The sequence below is a fragment of the Myotis brandtii genome, unplaced genomic scaffold (assembly GCF_000412655.1).
Source record: "Myotis brandtii unplaced genomic scaffold, ASM41265v1 scaffold207, whole genome shotgun sequence".
Taxonomy (NCBI): domain Eukaryota; kingdom Metazoa; phylum Chordata; class Mammalia; order Chiroptera; family Vespertilionidae; genus Myotis; species Myotis brandtii.
Genome location: NW_005357736.1, coordinates 312,923 through 329,178, shown reverse-complemented (window position 1 = coordinate 329,178; position 16,256 = coordinate 312,923). Strand labels below are relative to the sequence as shown.

The 16,256-nt window shown below is 45.1% G+C and overlaps 1 protein-coding gene across 2 annotated transcripts in view; it reads left to right on the top strand.

The window, feature by feature from the left end:
- The first annotated feature begins 6,050 nt into the window (after positions 1-6,050).
- Positions 6,051-16,256, top strand: part of PRKAR2A (protein kinase, cAMP-dependent, regulatory, type II, alpha) — a 27,736-nt gene continuing 17,530 nt past the window's right edge. For both annotated transcript variants that reach the window (XM_014538946.1, XM_014538945.1), the window contains exons 1-2: positions 6,051-6,126; positions 12,739-12,791. In XM_014538946.1, the coding sequence (XP_014394432.1) occupies positions 6,066-6,126; positions 12,739-12,791 (114 nt within the window). In that variant the 5' untranslated portion in view covers positions 6,051-6,065. The remainder of the gene's footprint in view (positions 6,127-12,738; positions 12,792-16,256) is intronic.

The window sequence follows — 16,256 nt, the reverse complement described above, 5'->3', positions numbered from 1 at the left end:
GGGGGTGGGGGGATCAGGCCTAAGCCAGGGATCGGGCCTAAGCCAGCAGTCAGACATCCCTCTCACAGTCCAGGACCCCTTGCTCCTTAGTACCTGCCTGCAGCGGAGGCGGGAAAGGCTCCTGCCACCGCTGCTGTGCTCACCAGCCTTGAGCCCAGCTTCCGGCTGAGCGGTGGTTCCCCTGTGGGAGTGCACTGACCATCAGGGGGCAGCTCCTGCGTTGCGTGTCTGCCCGCAGGTGGTCAGTGTGCGTCATAGGGACTGGTTGTTCCGCTGTTCAGTCGATTTGCATATTAGGGTTTATTATATAGGATGTTTCTATCTCCCTTCCTCTCTGAAATCAATAGTAATAAAAAAAGAGAAGTCAGAGAGAAGGGGACCTTGGAAACGGTCAGGGAGGTAGACCAGGACAAGCTGCCACTGCCCATTGTTTCCTGGTTGCAAGCCGGGGGGGGGGGGTTCCCTTAGAGTTTAGGAGATGCATGCCTGTGGGGGGAGACGAAGGGGAAGGGAAAGTGAGGGTGTGCTCCTGGGGGGGAGGAGGGGGAGAGCATGCGACAATATGTATCTTTGAGACTGTTTTCCCCCCACTCAGCATAATGTCTGAGATTCATCCAAGTTATTATATGTTGTCAATAGTTGTTATTGCTGAGTAGTATTTCATTGTATGGATGTACCATGTTTTATCCATTCATCTGTTTCCAGGGTTTGGTGACAGAATAGATCTGCTGTGGACATTTCATCGTACCTTTGCATTCCTGGTTGTCCATTCTCTGAAACCTTTAGGCCTGTGATCATCAAGTCCCCAGGTTTCTGGAGGATGAGTGTTTTTATGTACATCTGGCACACAGTAGGCATTTATAAACACATTAAGCCTTAAGCAAATATATACTAAAGCTCTGTCATGTGCCAAGCATTGCAAGTACATTGGTAAGCAAAAACACCTAAGGAGGTGTTTTCCTTAGGAGGACCTCACAGTCCTGTAGGGGAGACCAGCGTCAACCAAATAACCACCTATGTCACTAGCTTGCACCCACGGCACTGCTGCTTCGAAGGAAAGGGGCTGGGTTTTCTCAGAGCCTTTAAGGAATTGGCCTCATAGCAGGTCAGATAAGGGTTCCCTGAAGAGGTGACCCCGAGAGGTAAACACCACCTTAATTGCCCAGTTTGAAATAGTTAACTAAGCAAGGTGGTGGGGTAAGCATCCTCGGAGAAGACCTTGAAGGGAGGGAGCTTGGCGAGAAAGCCAGTGTGACAGCAGAAACATTTCTAGAGTCGTTGGGAATTGGCAGCAGGAAGATACGTTTGGGGCTGTTGCCGTCATCCAGGCAAGAAACACTGCCCTTCAGACTAGGATGACAGTGGAGATTGAGAAAGGTAGGCTGATTCAAGAAGTAAAGTGCGAGGGCGAGCAGATGGAGTTGTTAGGAAGTGGATGTGAGTACTGAGGGAAGGAGGAGTCGGGTGGACTGGAGGCATCCGCTGGCGTTCCATGTGAGCGGCCGTGCCGGATGACTTCATAGACACTGTGCCGTTCTGACATTTTATGATTTTGGAATCTGACAGCACCCTTATGTATAGATTGAGTGATATCCATATTGAATATGTTGTCTTTAATAATTGTAAGGATATAGTTCTATTTTTTGACATTTGTGGAGTAAACATTGAGCCTGTCACTAAACGGTGTACATCTCTGGAATCCATTTGTTTTCCTCCGTCCACAGCCACACAGCTGGCCTCAGCCACTGCCTTCCTGCACCAGCTGCAGTCAGGGTGGTCTTTATAAAACCCGGTCTCCATGACTCCCTTGGCCCCACAGTTGACCCCCTCACAGGGAACATTTCCAAGTGGTTTCAGTTCAGTTCCACCCTCTGTGGGGTGTCTCCTCCCCTCTTTCCAGTGGTCTTACAGCTGACCAGGGCCTGGAGAGGCAGAGGGCCTGCCGGTGGAGAACCGGAAGAACCAGAGGGCAGGTGTTCTGCCCTGGAGGGCTTGCCTGCCACTCCCCAGGACTGGGCGGGAGTCTGTTTCCTCTTTTCTTGATTAATAATTCCTCCCCCATTAAGCCTTGGTCGCTATTCTCCAGACTTCCCTTTTCTGGTTTTACAGTACATTTAAGGGAATCTTTATCAAGTTCTTTAGTCTTTGTTTCTGCTCTCCTCCCCCAGATGGAGAAAGAAAAGACCTAAGTAACCAGCGCATCCTCCTGAAGATCTCTGCCACTGGATGGTTCCGGTGCACTTGCTCACCTGTTTGCTCTCAGTCTGTGCTGTTTTGCTCATGTTCCTATCACACTCCTTTTATTTCCTGGAATGACAAGCTCACTCATCTCCCACCCTCCACGCTTAGACCTTCCTTTCTGTAGACCAGGGGACCTTCCTTCCCTCTCTGGACACTGCCCATGTGCTCACAGAGCGTGCTCTGCTCAGCGGTGGTGTCGTGTACACCACACTGTTATCATATGGTCATTCTGGGTTCTTCCTCCCGCAGCTCCTAAGATCTTTGTGAGCAGGCACCATATCTGAATCCTTATTTCCCCGCTGGATAGCACAGTGCATTTTAGGCATTGTTTTCTGCTGGAAGAGTTTTTCCTGCTTGTTATGCGAGTTGAATATTTTGTCTGACTCACATGGAGTCTGATGTGCTCTGCTTTGAGTGCTGGCAGTGGTGAAATTAGAGTAGGATGGTCTCTTTGTTGTAGTCTGGATTGATTCTCTGTGTGCCTTGGTGTATCTTGTTCAACTGCAGCCGTTTCTTCTGGCCCTAGAAAAGCTTGTAGGACACGTACTGACTAAAAGTTAAATAACAAAAATAAATAAATAATACAGGTTTATCAGGCAGCATGTTTTTACCCATTTTGTTGACCTTTTTATCCACTCATTCATTCAAGCTAAATGCCTTACGTCCCTTGTTTTTAATTACATTTTCTACTGCAAGTCAACTTATTTTTTACACTTTTGGACTCTTTCACAGTAACAGGGAATGCTTTAGGAATTTAAAAAGTACTTTCATGCCCGGCCAGTGTCGCTCAGTGGTTGAGTATGACCCATGAGGTCACAGTTTGATTCCCTGTCAGGGCACATGCCCAAGGAGGGGGCATGCAGGAGGCAGCCGATTGATGATTCTCTCTCATCACTGATATTTCTATCTCTCTTGCCCTCTCCTCTCCTCTCTCTGAAATCAATAAAAATATGAAAAAAAAATAAATTCATTTTGTCTTTTTTGCATGATATATGAAAATAGTGATTTTAAGTTTGCATTTAAAAATTCTAGTTCAGTATATTGTGAAACAAATTAAGTGAATTTCAACACTTTATTATTTTTTTCTCATCTTTTTGTACAAAATTTTATTTGTATTAACACATTGTTTATTTTAAAGACTATACATGTAGGCCGTCCAGTTAGCTCAGTTGGTTAGAGCGTCATCCCAGTTCACCAAGGTCACGGGTTGGATCTCAGATCAGGGCACATACAAGAAGCAACCAATGAATGCATAAATAAATGGAACAACAAATTGATGTCTCTCTCTCTTCCCCCTCCCGCCTTCCTCTTCTAGCTTAAAAAAAACACAGCCCTGGCCGGTGTGGTTCCGTTGGTTGTGTCCATGCACTGAAAGGTTGCCAGTTCAAAGGTTGCAGGCTTGACCCTCAGTAAGAGTGCATACAGGAGGCAACTGATGGATGTTTTACTCTCTTATCAATGTTTTTTTCTTCCTCTCTCTCTAAAAGTCAATAAAAAATCTTTAAAACAACAACCACCAATGAATGCATAAATAAGTGGGAAAATAAATTGATGTTTCTCTCCACCTCTCCCTTTCTCTCTAAATCAATCAGTAAACAAATAATAAAGGCTGTGTATATATTTTGTTTACTTTGAATTAGTTATATAAAATATGATTTGACAGAATAAAAGTGAAATTTTATCATGTCTGGATTCTGTAAAGTTTTCTATAAATAAGATGATATCATTTTGCAATTTGGATTTTCAGTATTTTTAGGTGTTATATACTAAGAATATGCTTTGCATTATAGTTTTTAATTTCAGTGACTGTTTTTTTTCTCTTAGATGTTCAAGTTGTTTTTTTGTTTTTCAAATCTGGTTGTTTTTGGTTGTATCTTATTCTTCCCTATGCTTTTGAGATGTTTATGTTTTTAATTGTTTTAAACACGCTGTTCTTACTTTATAATAGTTCTATACGCTTGATGATGTCTGCTGCTTTGTTTGAGGTGTCCTCTGCTAGCACCCATGCTGAATTACTTCAGTGTGTGTTTTGTAATTTTAGGTTGTATACCAATGTTGAGTGGGCTTTCATTATAGAAACCATAAGGCCTGGGATGAGAGCTGAATTCAGCTGATGTACATTTTATTTCTTCTACTACTGAGTGACAGGCACTTGTGTTTCAAATGATCAAAGGAACCTGTCCCATGCCCATCAAACTAGAATGCAAGCTCCGTGAAATCAGGAGGCTTTTTTTCACTCACTGATGTCTCCCAAATTGTCTACTACAGTGCATGGCACATAGTACCTGTACTTGAACTGAATTTATCATCTTTCTTTTTGACTAATCTACTGTTTCATTGAATAAGTAGAGAGGGACTTTTCTACCAGTAATGACTGGGGCTTTCTTTTGATTCCTTCCTCCAGTAACTTGACTTTGACCCCATGCTAAGCAGAAAGATAATTCTAACCCTTTATAATAAACTAGAGGCCTGGTGCATGAATTCACCAGTGGCGTGTGGCGTCCCTCGGCTTGGCCTGAGGGATTGGACTGAAACCAACTCTCCAACATCCCCCAAGGGGCCCCTGATTGTGAGGGCACAGGCCAGGCTGAGGGACCCTACCGGTGCACGATCGGGGCCAGAAAGAGACTCAGGAGGTTGGCCAGCCGGAGAGGGGCTGCGGGAGGGTTCCAGGGCATGTCCAGCCTGTCTTGCTCAGTCCTGATCAACCGGACCCCAGCTGCAAGCTAACCTACAGGTCAACTATCTGCCCCCGGCGGTCAGTGCACGTCATAGCGACTGGTTGACCAGCCAACTGTCTGCCCCCTGGTGGTCAGTGCACATCATAATGAGTGGTTGAGTGGCCTTAGCCTTTCATTAGCATATTATGCTTGGTTGGTTGAATGGCTGACCGGTCGAAGGGACACAGTGTATTAGGCTTTTATTATATAGGATAAGCATTTGCCTCCTTCCTGGGTCTGTTTGTCTCAGAGACCTCACATTAGTTCAGTTAGGCTCTCTAAGCTGCCTTCAGTTTGTTTTTCACGAATACTCACATTTCTCATTTTTGGAAGTTGAGAAGATTTTTAAAAAAAATAAAGATAATCAGATTAAGCTTTGAAGGTTAAAAAAAAGAAGCTTATTAAGATGATATAGTTTAATAGTGAGAATTTAGGTAACCATCAAACAAGGAATGACAAGTGAAAAATAGAAAAATTAGCAAAGATAAAATGTGTGGGTTTTTTGTTTTTTTTTCTTTACACTAACCACGGGCAGGAGAAAATCCACCCATAATTGAGACTGTAACTTAATGGTTAATTTATTTTTCATTTTCTTGTAATACTCATTAAATTATTTGAAAATGAAACTTAAATGCTATTATCTAGCAGGTCTTGGGATTGTTTTTAAAGAATATTAAAGGAAGCATTTAACTATTTGATGTGATAACATTACCAATACATTTGGTAGATTTCTTATTCATTTGGTATGATATAAATTAGATGGAACATGGATGTGAGCAGAAATAAAATTGTCACCTTTAAGTACATTGAAGATATAAAGAGCCTTTTTTTGAAGAGACATATTATTCTCTATATTGTCTTTTTAATTGAATTTATTGGGGGGATATTGGTTAATAAAATTATATAGGTTTCAGGGGTACAATTCTGTAATACATCACCCGTATTCTTTATATTGTCTTTATATGATCATGCTGAACTGTCTGTGGTTGATTATGGAAGCGTGTGAATTGACCCAGTACTTGGTGTTGTGGTGCCTAGTTCTTTTGTCAAAGATCTTTGCAAAATGGGAGGATAAATGGGGTCATATGATATTCTGATGACTAAATGTTGTTTCTTCTTTCTTTTGCAGTTCCACCCCCTAGTAGATATGATCGGCGAGTATCAGGTATATGTTCTCTTTCAAAACATACTGCTATGTTTTAAGATAGGGTTATCTTAAATAAAAACAAACTGATCTTTTTAATAAAAAGTTAACAGCATTCAGAACATTACAAAAATTTTCTGATTCTTTCATTCTATTTTATTTTCAGTTCAGAGTATATATGTGTGTATTTTTATATTACTAGATTTAGTTAATTATTATGTCATTACTATTTTTCCATGTTCATAATTGTGGCTTCTAAAAACGACTTTCACCGGCATTACTGTTTCTGGTTTTCTAAATTATGCTGCCGTTAATGTCTTGCCTACATTTCCCAGCCACTTACACCACTGTTTCCTCAGTTTTCGTGTGGGCGGGGCCTGCCCTGGCCAGAGACTGAGCGCTGCACTCGCTCTTCCTGTGTGTTGCTGTCTGGAGAGGCTTTAGGATGGCCTGCAGGGAGACACCGCACAGGCCTCCTCTCCAGCCACTTCTCCGGTGGACGGTGTCCACGAGCCCACTCCTTTAGGCTAGATGGACGATGTAGCTCAGGTTGTTTATCTCGCACTCCCTTGATTATTAACAAAATTAGTGTTTTCCAAACATGGGAAACCCATTTTTATTTTCCCATATAGAACTAATTTGGTAATACTTTAATCTCTTACCTGTTATGGTCTAGATTATTTTTGTAAGTTTGAGTAAATTTCTGTCATGATTTTTAACCTTTTGAAATTATTAATGCAAAGTTTTCCACATTGGTTGTGCTATTTATTTTAATTTTGCTATTTTTTTATGTACTCAAATTTTTTCTTATGTAACTGGTACCTTGAACTGCCTGGTATATAGCAGGCACTCAGCAAATATTGGTTGAATATATACATCCTCTTCTTTTTTTTTTCATGATTGCTCCTAAGCTGAGAAGGAACCCCCCATTTTTAAAGAATATCTTTTTATTGATTTCAGAGAGGAAGGGAGATATAGAAACATCAATGATGAGAGAGAATCACTGATCGGCTGCCTCCTACACGCCCCACACTGGGGATCGAGTCCACAACCTGGGCATGTGTACTGACTGGGAATCCAACCATGACCTCCTGGTTCATAGGTTGACACCCAACCATTGAGCCACACCTGCCAGGTGGGAGGATACCCCCTTTTTCATAGAGCTGATAAATATATTTTCCAAAAGCTTTTCATGTAATTAAAATGTGTGGCTTCTGGATACTTCCAGCGTTCCTTTGTTTTATTTTTAGAGAAAGGGCTTTTATTAGCGAGTTAGAGTAACAGTAGAGTTGGTTTGGTTGTATATTGGGATGTTAGTGTCTCTCAGATTGTCACTCAAGCTGCACGTGTCACCTTGTTCTTGGAATGTCACTCACCTTCCACTTACCCTTTCTGTCCTGGAATCCTTTTCTTTGAGAAAAGCTACTCATTTTTCCAGAAAGCCTTTGGTAACATTGTGCACCAACGTCTGTTGAAAGGAGATAGAAGAGTGTGTCCTTAGGTGTAGAGTTATTTACAGAGAGGAAATGGAGAAGAGATTCAGGTTGGTGCAAGACCTGTGAGTGATTATCTCCCATTTCTGTTCATCCTTGCCCTGCATCCCTGTTTTCCAGAAAGATTAGTGATATCCCTTGGCATCTGCAGGACAGATGAGGGAGATGGAGGACAGAGCGACATCTCCTGCAGAGGTCACCGCGCTGTGAGCTCATGGATTGCTGCTGAGCTTCCGGTGTCCGCAGTCCTTGAACTGCAGAGACTCAGACAAGCACATGTTATCATCCTCCCCCTTACATTTCATAAGCTTATTGAACATCTAAGACTTTTTAATGTTACTCAAATGTTAAGTGAAAATAAAAGATTCTAAAATGATTATGCAGAAGAGAAAGCAGCCTGTAGCAATAGCTAACATACAGACTGTGTGCTCGGTGCACAGTTTTAAGGTCTTTCTCGATGCCTGCCTTGTATTGTTGAATATAATTCTTACATTGACACTATAGGTACATGCCATGATTATCCCCCGTGTACAGACAGGAAACTGGAGCAAAGCAGAGATTGGGTCGCTCGCAACAGTTGAGGTGACGGTGTGCCCAAAGGTGGCCTGGGCCCAGGTGCTTCCTCCCCGTCGCTCAGACCCTCTCGTCAGGCTTCAGGTGGACCCCCTGCTTCTCAGCCTGTCCTCTGAGTGTAGCTTCCTCTGCTCTAGCTGAAGCTTAGCTCACCCTGCAGGCTTCTCCAATGCAGCGCTGTTCTCGCCCACCTTCCTGGTAACACTCACAGGAGATGGGTCTGTGCTTCTCTCCTTGCTCGTGGCTGCTTTCAAACCGTTTGCTTTCCCTCCTTCCTAAAATTCTCGGCTTCAAACCTCTCATTGTTATATTCTACCAGCCACTATCCCTCCTTGTTTTACTAGCAGTCATCTAATAATCCCCAGACTGCCCCTTTTCTTTTTAAAAAAAATACTGTTATTGATTTCAGAGAGGAAGGGAGAGGGGAGGAGAGAGAGAAACATCAATGATGGGAGAGAATCATGGATAGGCTGTCCCCTGCTCGCCCCACACTGGGGATCGAGCCCGCAACCTGGGCATGTGCCCTGACCAGGAATAGAATAGTGACCTCCTGGCTCATAGGTCGACGCTCAGCCACTGAGCCTCACTGGCCGGGCCCTTTTTATTTCTACATAGATAACCCTTCCACTGCCTCGCCCTTCTGGTCCTTGACCTCCTCTCTCCCAAGGATCTTCTCTTCCACCCTGTACTCCCATGGTCACGCTCTGATATGACAAACTCTTCGTCGGTGATGCCCATCCTGTCACCTGACCTGCTGCCTTCTCAGCTCCTGCTCCAGCCCTGGCAAATCATTGATCCGGCCTCCTTTTCACTCGTACTCACTTCCTCTCGCCTCCCCTTACATTCTTTGATCAGTGAATGTCACCACACCTTGGCACCCACCCCCTGAAGAAACACTGCTTGGAGGGAGCCAGGGACTGCCCTGGGAGCTGGAGAACATGGCTCCTAGTTTGGCCAGTGCCTGAAGGATGCGTCCTAGTTGGGACAGTGTCTTAACACTCCCAGGGGGATGAGCTGGACCTGGCTGCTCTGGCGGGAGGGGAGGAGGTAAAATAACGGTGGAAGGACAGGTGGGGGTTGGGGCTCCTGATATGATTCAAAGACTTAAGCAAAGACTAGGCATGTGAGGACGTGTGAGCTGTGTCAGCCTGCAGGGGAGACGCCAGCTCGGGCTGTCTCCACAGTAACGGAGCGTGGAGCAGCGTAGGGTCGAGCGGTTACTGAGTGTCCCCTAGCCCAGCACCGCTATTATCCACCCTGTGCGTGGTTCTAGTATTGCCATCCCCTCTGTCATTAAAGAGTCCAAGCCGAAACCAGTTTGGCTCAGTGGATAGAGCGTCGGCCTGCGGACTGGAGGGTCCCGGGTTCGATTCCAGTCGGGGGCATGTACCTGGGTTGCGGGCACATCCCCAGTAGGAGATGTGCAGAAGGCAGCTGATCGATGTTTCTCTCTCATCGATGTTTCTAACTCTCTATCTCTCTCCCTTCCTCTCTGTAAAATATCAATAAAATATATTAAACAAAAAAAAAGAGTCCAAGGATCAGGGACATGGAGAAAAGTGAGCAAGGGGTGGGTGGACCCAGTTTCGGGACCCAGTGTGCGTGAACTCACAGGTGAGCTCTCCCCTCCTGAGGCCACCTTCCCCGCAAGCACTGGGGTTGAGAAGCTGTGCCTTCCGAGTCCTAGCAGAGCAGCCTCTACATTGAGTGAACAGTTTGTGAATCTCTAAAGGCAGCTTTCTATGTGAACTATCTTGGAGTTTGACATGTTAGTCTGATTCTGTTAATTTAAAAACTTCATCCAAAAAAACCCTGTTCATTTATTAAGTGTGTACTGACGCTTCGAAGCATGTTACTTGGAGATGTGCGTGTTGGGCGTCATGTCACAGGTGGGAGGGAGCGTCTGACTGGTGATGACTGGCACAGTCACTCACTCCTGCCTGGTGGGCGCCTGTGCCAGCGCCCCGCCTCTAAGGCTCACATAGCGCAGTGTACGTAGATTCGGGGTGTCTTCTCTATAGCCTCTCAGTGTTCAGTACTTTTTCCATCCATAGCTGTCTTGGGGTGAAATACTAAATATTGCTTAAAATAACTTAGAAACCAGTGTTATGGATTGTGTGTTTCCCTCAAAATCGTATGTTGAGGCCCAACCTCAGTGTAATTGCATTTAGGGATGTGGCCTTTAAAGAGGTTGATCAAGGTTAAATGAGGCCTTAATGATGAGGCCCTGATCCAATAGGACAGGAGTCCTTATAAGAACGGGAAGAGCCCTAGCCCGTTTGGGTCAGTGGTTAGAGTGTCAGCCCACAGACTGAAGGATCCCGGGTTCAATTCCGATCAACAGCATGTACCAAGGTTGCAGGCTTGATCCCTGGCCCCGGGTTGGGGCGCATGCAGGAGGCAACCAGTCCATGTGTGTCCCTCACATTGATGTTTCTCTGTCTCTACTCCTCCCTTCCACTGTCTAAAAAAAAAGGCAATGGAAAAATACCCTCAGGTGAGGATTAACAAAAAAATAAAATAAGAAAGAAAAAGGAAGAAAGAAGGTCTTCACCAGGTCTTCAGCGTCTCAAGGCACTCGGTGTAGTTCTTGAGGCTGCAGTAGGGGACCATACAGCCTCCCCCAGGGAACCTGTGCACTGAGAAAGCTTCCTGCTCTGTGAACCATAAGGACAACAATCACATAGACACTTAGAATGGATTTCCATAGAAAATGAGAACATTAATTTGGCATCAGGACCAGGAAATAGAGAGGCTGGGTGTAAACAGAGGAAGAGGGCAAAGGGCAGGGAGTTCGGAAGAAAAGGGAAAAATCAGAACCAGTTTTGAAAAATAAAGTCAATGTTTTTCCACAAATGGAAACATTAATAATTTTATTTTTTTTTAAATATATTTTATTGATTTTTTTACAGAGAGGAAGGGAGAGAGATAGAAACATCGATGAGAGAGAAACATTGATCAGCTGCCTCCTGCACACCCCCAACTGGGGATGTGCCCGCAACCAAGGTACATGCCCTTGACCAGAATCGAACCCGGGACCCTTCAGTCCGCAGGCTGATGCTCTATCCACTGAGCCAAACCGGTTAGGGCAAAACATTAATAATTTTAATGAAAATAACTACTTTTGTCCAAATCATAGTATAATACCCATGTACCCATCCAGCTCCACAATGAAGGGCTTGTAAAAGTCGTGAAGGAAGGAGTAGCGATTGGAGTAGATTGAATGAAGGTCAATTGGGAGAGTGTTGCTGAGGAAGACTTTGATGTGTTCATTGGATAAGAGGAGAAAGAGGGAGTCATGGTGAACTCCTTGTTTAGAAAGCGGGGCTGATAATGACCACATGAAGGATACAACCAGGAGGCCTTCGGTTTAACATGGTGTCTGGTCAGCAGCTCTCAGTGCAGCTTCCTCAGTCTCCCACCTAAATACCTGTGCCCAGGCCAAGAGTGGCAGCAGGGAGTCTAGGAACTCAGGAAGGTGTCTGCCTTAATCTGTAGGGCAGATCTGAGACAAATGCACCCCGACTTCTCGTGTGGAAACCAAGGGCTTGGAGAACAGTAATGAGTCATTATCTACACCCAGTTGTTCACTCTGGCTCAGCTACCCAAAGCCTGAGTCAGCAGGGGCTGGACAGCCCTCTCTGCAGAGCATCACCCGATGCTGTTCTAGGGACCAGAATGGTGGTGTCCTCTTCTTTTCTTTGAATTACAACAAAGACAAGTGCTACAGGCAACTGGCACAAACACAGGTTACCTACACAGAAAATCAGGATGGTTTTAAATTTATCTAATATACCTAGAGCAGAGTGTGACACACAGGATTTCTTTTGTCTAAAGTCATTATTATTATTTTTTTAATCCTCACCCAAGGGTACGTTTATTGAATTTAGAGAGAGAAACATCGATGGGTTACCTCCCATACGTGCCTCTACCGGAGGTCAAACCCACAACCTAGGTTTGTACCCTCACCCGGGGTCGCACCCACAGCCTTTTTTGGTCTACTGAACGACGCTCCAACCAACCGAGCCACTCTTATTTTTTAAGTCATTTATGTGAGTTACTTTAATTGATTCTGTTCGTAATCACTCCATATCCAAATGTTCATATTGCGTGTAGTGTACTTTGTGGTTTTCCACCCCTGTTTCATGCCTTACTCGCTTGTCCTCACCACCATAGGGTTTAATAGATGGGATACGGGCTGGGGCAGACATAGGCTTACAGTTGTGAGGATGCAAAACACAGAGTTTATTCTTGTATTATTATTTATTAATTATTGTATTGTTTTCCATACAAACAACTGTAAACCTACTTTACCCTACCCTGTATTTTATCATCTCTCTTCTGTGTGAATCTATCAATCCCTAGAGAGCTGGCTTGTCGAACCTAACAGCATACCTGGCATTAGTAGGTACTCAATATCTTCGTTAATTGAAAGAAGGGATTTAAAAAATCATGACAGCTTTAGCAAGCAGTGAGGAAAAGAAAATTGTATTCACTTCTTATTTTTCTAGTAAAACCACACGTCTGTTTTATTCATTTTTCTCTCTTTTTCTCTCTCCAAATGTAGTTTGCGCTGAGGCCTACAACCCTGATGACGAAGAGGAGGATACAGAACCAAGGGTAAGATGCGCAACAAAGGGTATTAAGTGGATTGTTTCCTTCCCCACTCCCTCCCCTACTTCTCTACACACCACATCTAATCATGCTGGTAATTAAATACAAATTAAAATCTTAACACAATGCCTTTTTTAAATCTAACTGGTTGAAAAATATGAAAAACTAGAGGCCCGGTGCATGGATTCGTGCACTTAGGTGGGGGGGGGGGTCCTTCAGCCCGGCCTGCACCCTCTCGAAGTCTGGGACCCCTCGGGGGATGTCGGTCTGCCGGCTTAGGCCCGATCCCTGGGCCCAATTCCTGCAGGGATCAGGCCTAAGCCTGCAGTCAGACATCCGTCTCTCCTGGGCTCTCGCAGTCCAGGACCCCTTACTCCTTACCACCCACCTGCAGCTGTGAGCCTGGCTTCTGGCTGAGCAGCACTCCCCCTGTGGGAGCGCACTGACTACCAGGGGGCAGCTCCTGCATTGAGCGTCTGCCTTCTGGTGGTCAGTGTGCGTAATAGTGACCTGTCATTCCGCCTTTCAGTGGATTTACATAATAGGATTTTATGATATAGGATTATATCTGGAAGGATATATTCCAAATATTAATAGTGGTTATGAGGACTATGATTGACTTTTGGGCACTTTTTTAAAAACTCAGGTTTTTAAATTCTACAGTTACCAAAAACAAATATGAAGCATCACTTTTAAAAGATGTTATAAATAAAAGAAACTTTGATCTTTCAAGTATGCCTTAAAATGAATAGCCTATGAAAGATTCCTTAAGTATTTTAATAATAAAATGCTACCACTGTGTGAGTATAATAGACATGTATACTTTTAAATATTTTTATTCTGGATATTGTAATATTCCTTTTAAGATTGGAATTGCCCTGGCCAGGTAGCTCAGTTGGTTAGAGCATCGTCCTATACACCAAGGTTGTGGGTTCGATCTCTGGTCAAGGCACATACAAGAATCAGCCAATGAATGCATAAGTACGTGAAACAACAAATTGATGTTTCTTTCTCTCTTCTCTCTTACTTCCTCTAAAACCAATTTTTTTAAAAAGTAAATTGGCTTTTCACTAATGTTTAAAATATATATATTTATATTGATTCAGAGAGGAAGGGAGAGGGAGACAGAGATAGAAACAATGATGAGAGAGAATCATTGATCAGCTGCCTCCTGCTCACCCCACACTGGAGATCAAGACCGCAACCTGAGTATGTACCCTGACCATGAATCAAACCATGACCTTCTGGTACATAGGTCGACGCGCAACCACTGAGCCAAGCTGGCCGGGCTTTTTATTAACTTTAATATAACAAATTCAAAATGCTCAACACTTTTTTTTTTTTAACCCTCACCCAAGGATATGTTTTTATTGATTTTTAGAGAGAGAGAAAGGGGGAGAGAGAGATAAACATCGATGTGAGAGAAACACAGGTAACCTAGGTATATGCCCTGACTGGGAATTGAACCTGCAACCTTTTGGTGCACAGGACGATGCTCCCACCAACCCAGTCAGGACAAAATGCTTAACACTTTTGATATCTGTTATCTCCAGTTAGATTAAGTGATGTACCTTTCTTTTTAGGGTGGAGACAATACTTAGGAAGGAGCTTGACCAGTCTCTCAATTATAACAGCAGTGCTAGCAATAATTACTTTTTAGTTCAGTCAGTATTTATTGGATATAATAATGGTAATAGTTTTGAGCATCTACTACATGTCAGGTACTGATTTAAACACTGAATGATTAATTCATTTAATCTGTATGGCAACTCTAATTTTATAGATACCACTACTACTACTAATTATTGTTGTTACGATTATTTATTAATGTTCGAACTCTAGCTTGTATAGCCATTGTTTACTTCTGTCTCTGCGTAGATTTCAGCGAACGACTCAGACACAGCATGAGTCCTGTGCTCTGTCTCCTCGTAAACAGTCCTCTCACCTGCAGCCTCTTCAGCTCAGCTCCTGGCAGCACCGCCCTTCCAGTTGCTCAGGCCCAAACCCTGAGGGTCACTCCCTGCTCCTCGTGTTTTTCATGCCTCCGTTTAATTTTGCAGCAAATCCAGTGGGCTCAGTGTTTAAAACCTCCTCACGATTCCCCTCTGCTCAGCACCTCCGTGCTCCCCCTGGTCCTGACCGCCTCCGCCTGGCACTGGGAGGTTGGCCCGAGCTTCCTGCTCTCACTCCGTCTTCCCTCAGGCTGCTCTTCACTCAGCAGCCTGTGTGAGCCTTTACAAACATGACACCCCCCTTTTTCCTCAGTCACAACCCTCACATTGCCCCTGTGTCACTGGAGAAAAGTTCCTGTTCGGTGATTGGGCGTCACCCTCACCCAGCCCCCAAACCTGGTCTCTTGCTGATCTTCCCCCGGCTCTGCATCAGTCACACCGTCTCCTGGTCACTCTCAGACATGCTGTGCACCTACCGTAAGGCCTGGTGTACCTGCTGTTCCCTTTGCTTGAGGTGCTCTTCCTACCCAGACAGACAACGTGACTCATCCCTCAGGTCGTCCTCACCTCCTTGAGAGCTTTACACAGATGTCACTGACTCCCTGAGGCCACATCTGGACACACTTTTATCACCCTTTCCTACCTTCTTTTTCTCCTTAGCCTATCGCTCTTCAACATACTTTCATGTGTTGATTGAACACTAGAGCCCCAGTGCACGGATTTGTGCACTTGGGGGGAGTCCCCCTCGGCCTGGCCTGGGCCCTCTCTGCAGGTGGACATCCTCCAAGGGGTCCTTAGCGCTGCTGCAGAGGCAGTAAAGGCTCCTGCCACCACTGCTGCACTCACCAGCCATGAGCCTGGCTTCTGGCTGAGCAGCACTCCTTTGGGAGCACACTGACCAGCAGTGGGCAGCTCCTACGTTGAGCGTCTGCCCCCTGGTGGTCAGTGCACATCATAGTGACTGGTAGTTCTGCCGTTCAATCTATTTGCATATTAGGGTTTTGTTATATAGGACTAGAGGCCCGGTGCATCGATTCGTGCACTGGTGGGGTCCCTCAGTGTAGCCTGTGGGGATTGGGCCAAAACCAGCAGTCCAACGCCACCTGTCGCTCCTGCTCATCCCAGCCCCACTGCGCCTGCCGCCACTTGGTAGGCTTGCCGCTTGGTGGGCTTGCTGCCACTCTGCTGCGGTCTCTGGGCTGCGCTCGCCAGCCATGAGCCCTGTGTCTGGCACCTGTCAGCTGAGCAGCGCTCCTGCTGTGGGAGTGCACTGACCACCAGAGGGCAGCTCCTGCATCGAGCATCTGCCCCTGGTGGTCAGTGCGCATCATAGCGACCCATCAACTGGTTGTTGGGTTGACCGGGTGTAACAGTCACTTCGGCTTTTATATATATAGATAGACTAGAGGTCCGATGCACAAAAATTTGTGCACTCGGGAGGGTCCCTCAGCCCAGCCTGTGCCCTCTCGCAGTCTGGGACCCCTCAGGGAATGACCACCTGCTGGCTTAGGTCCGCTCC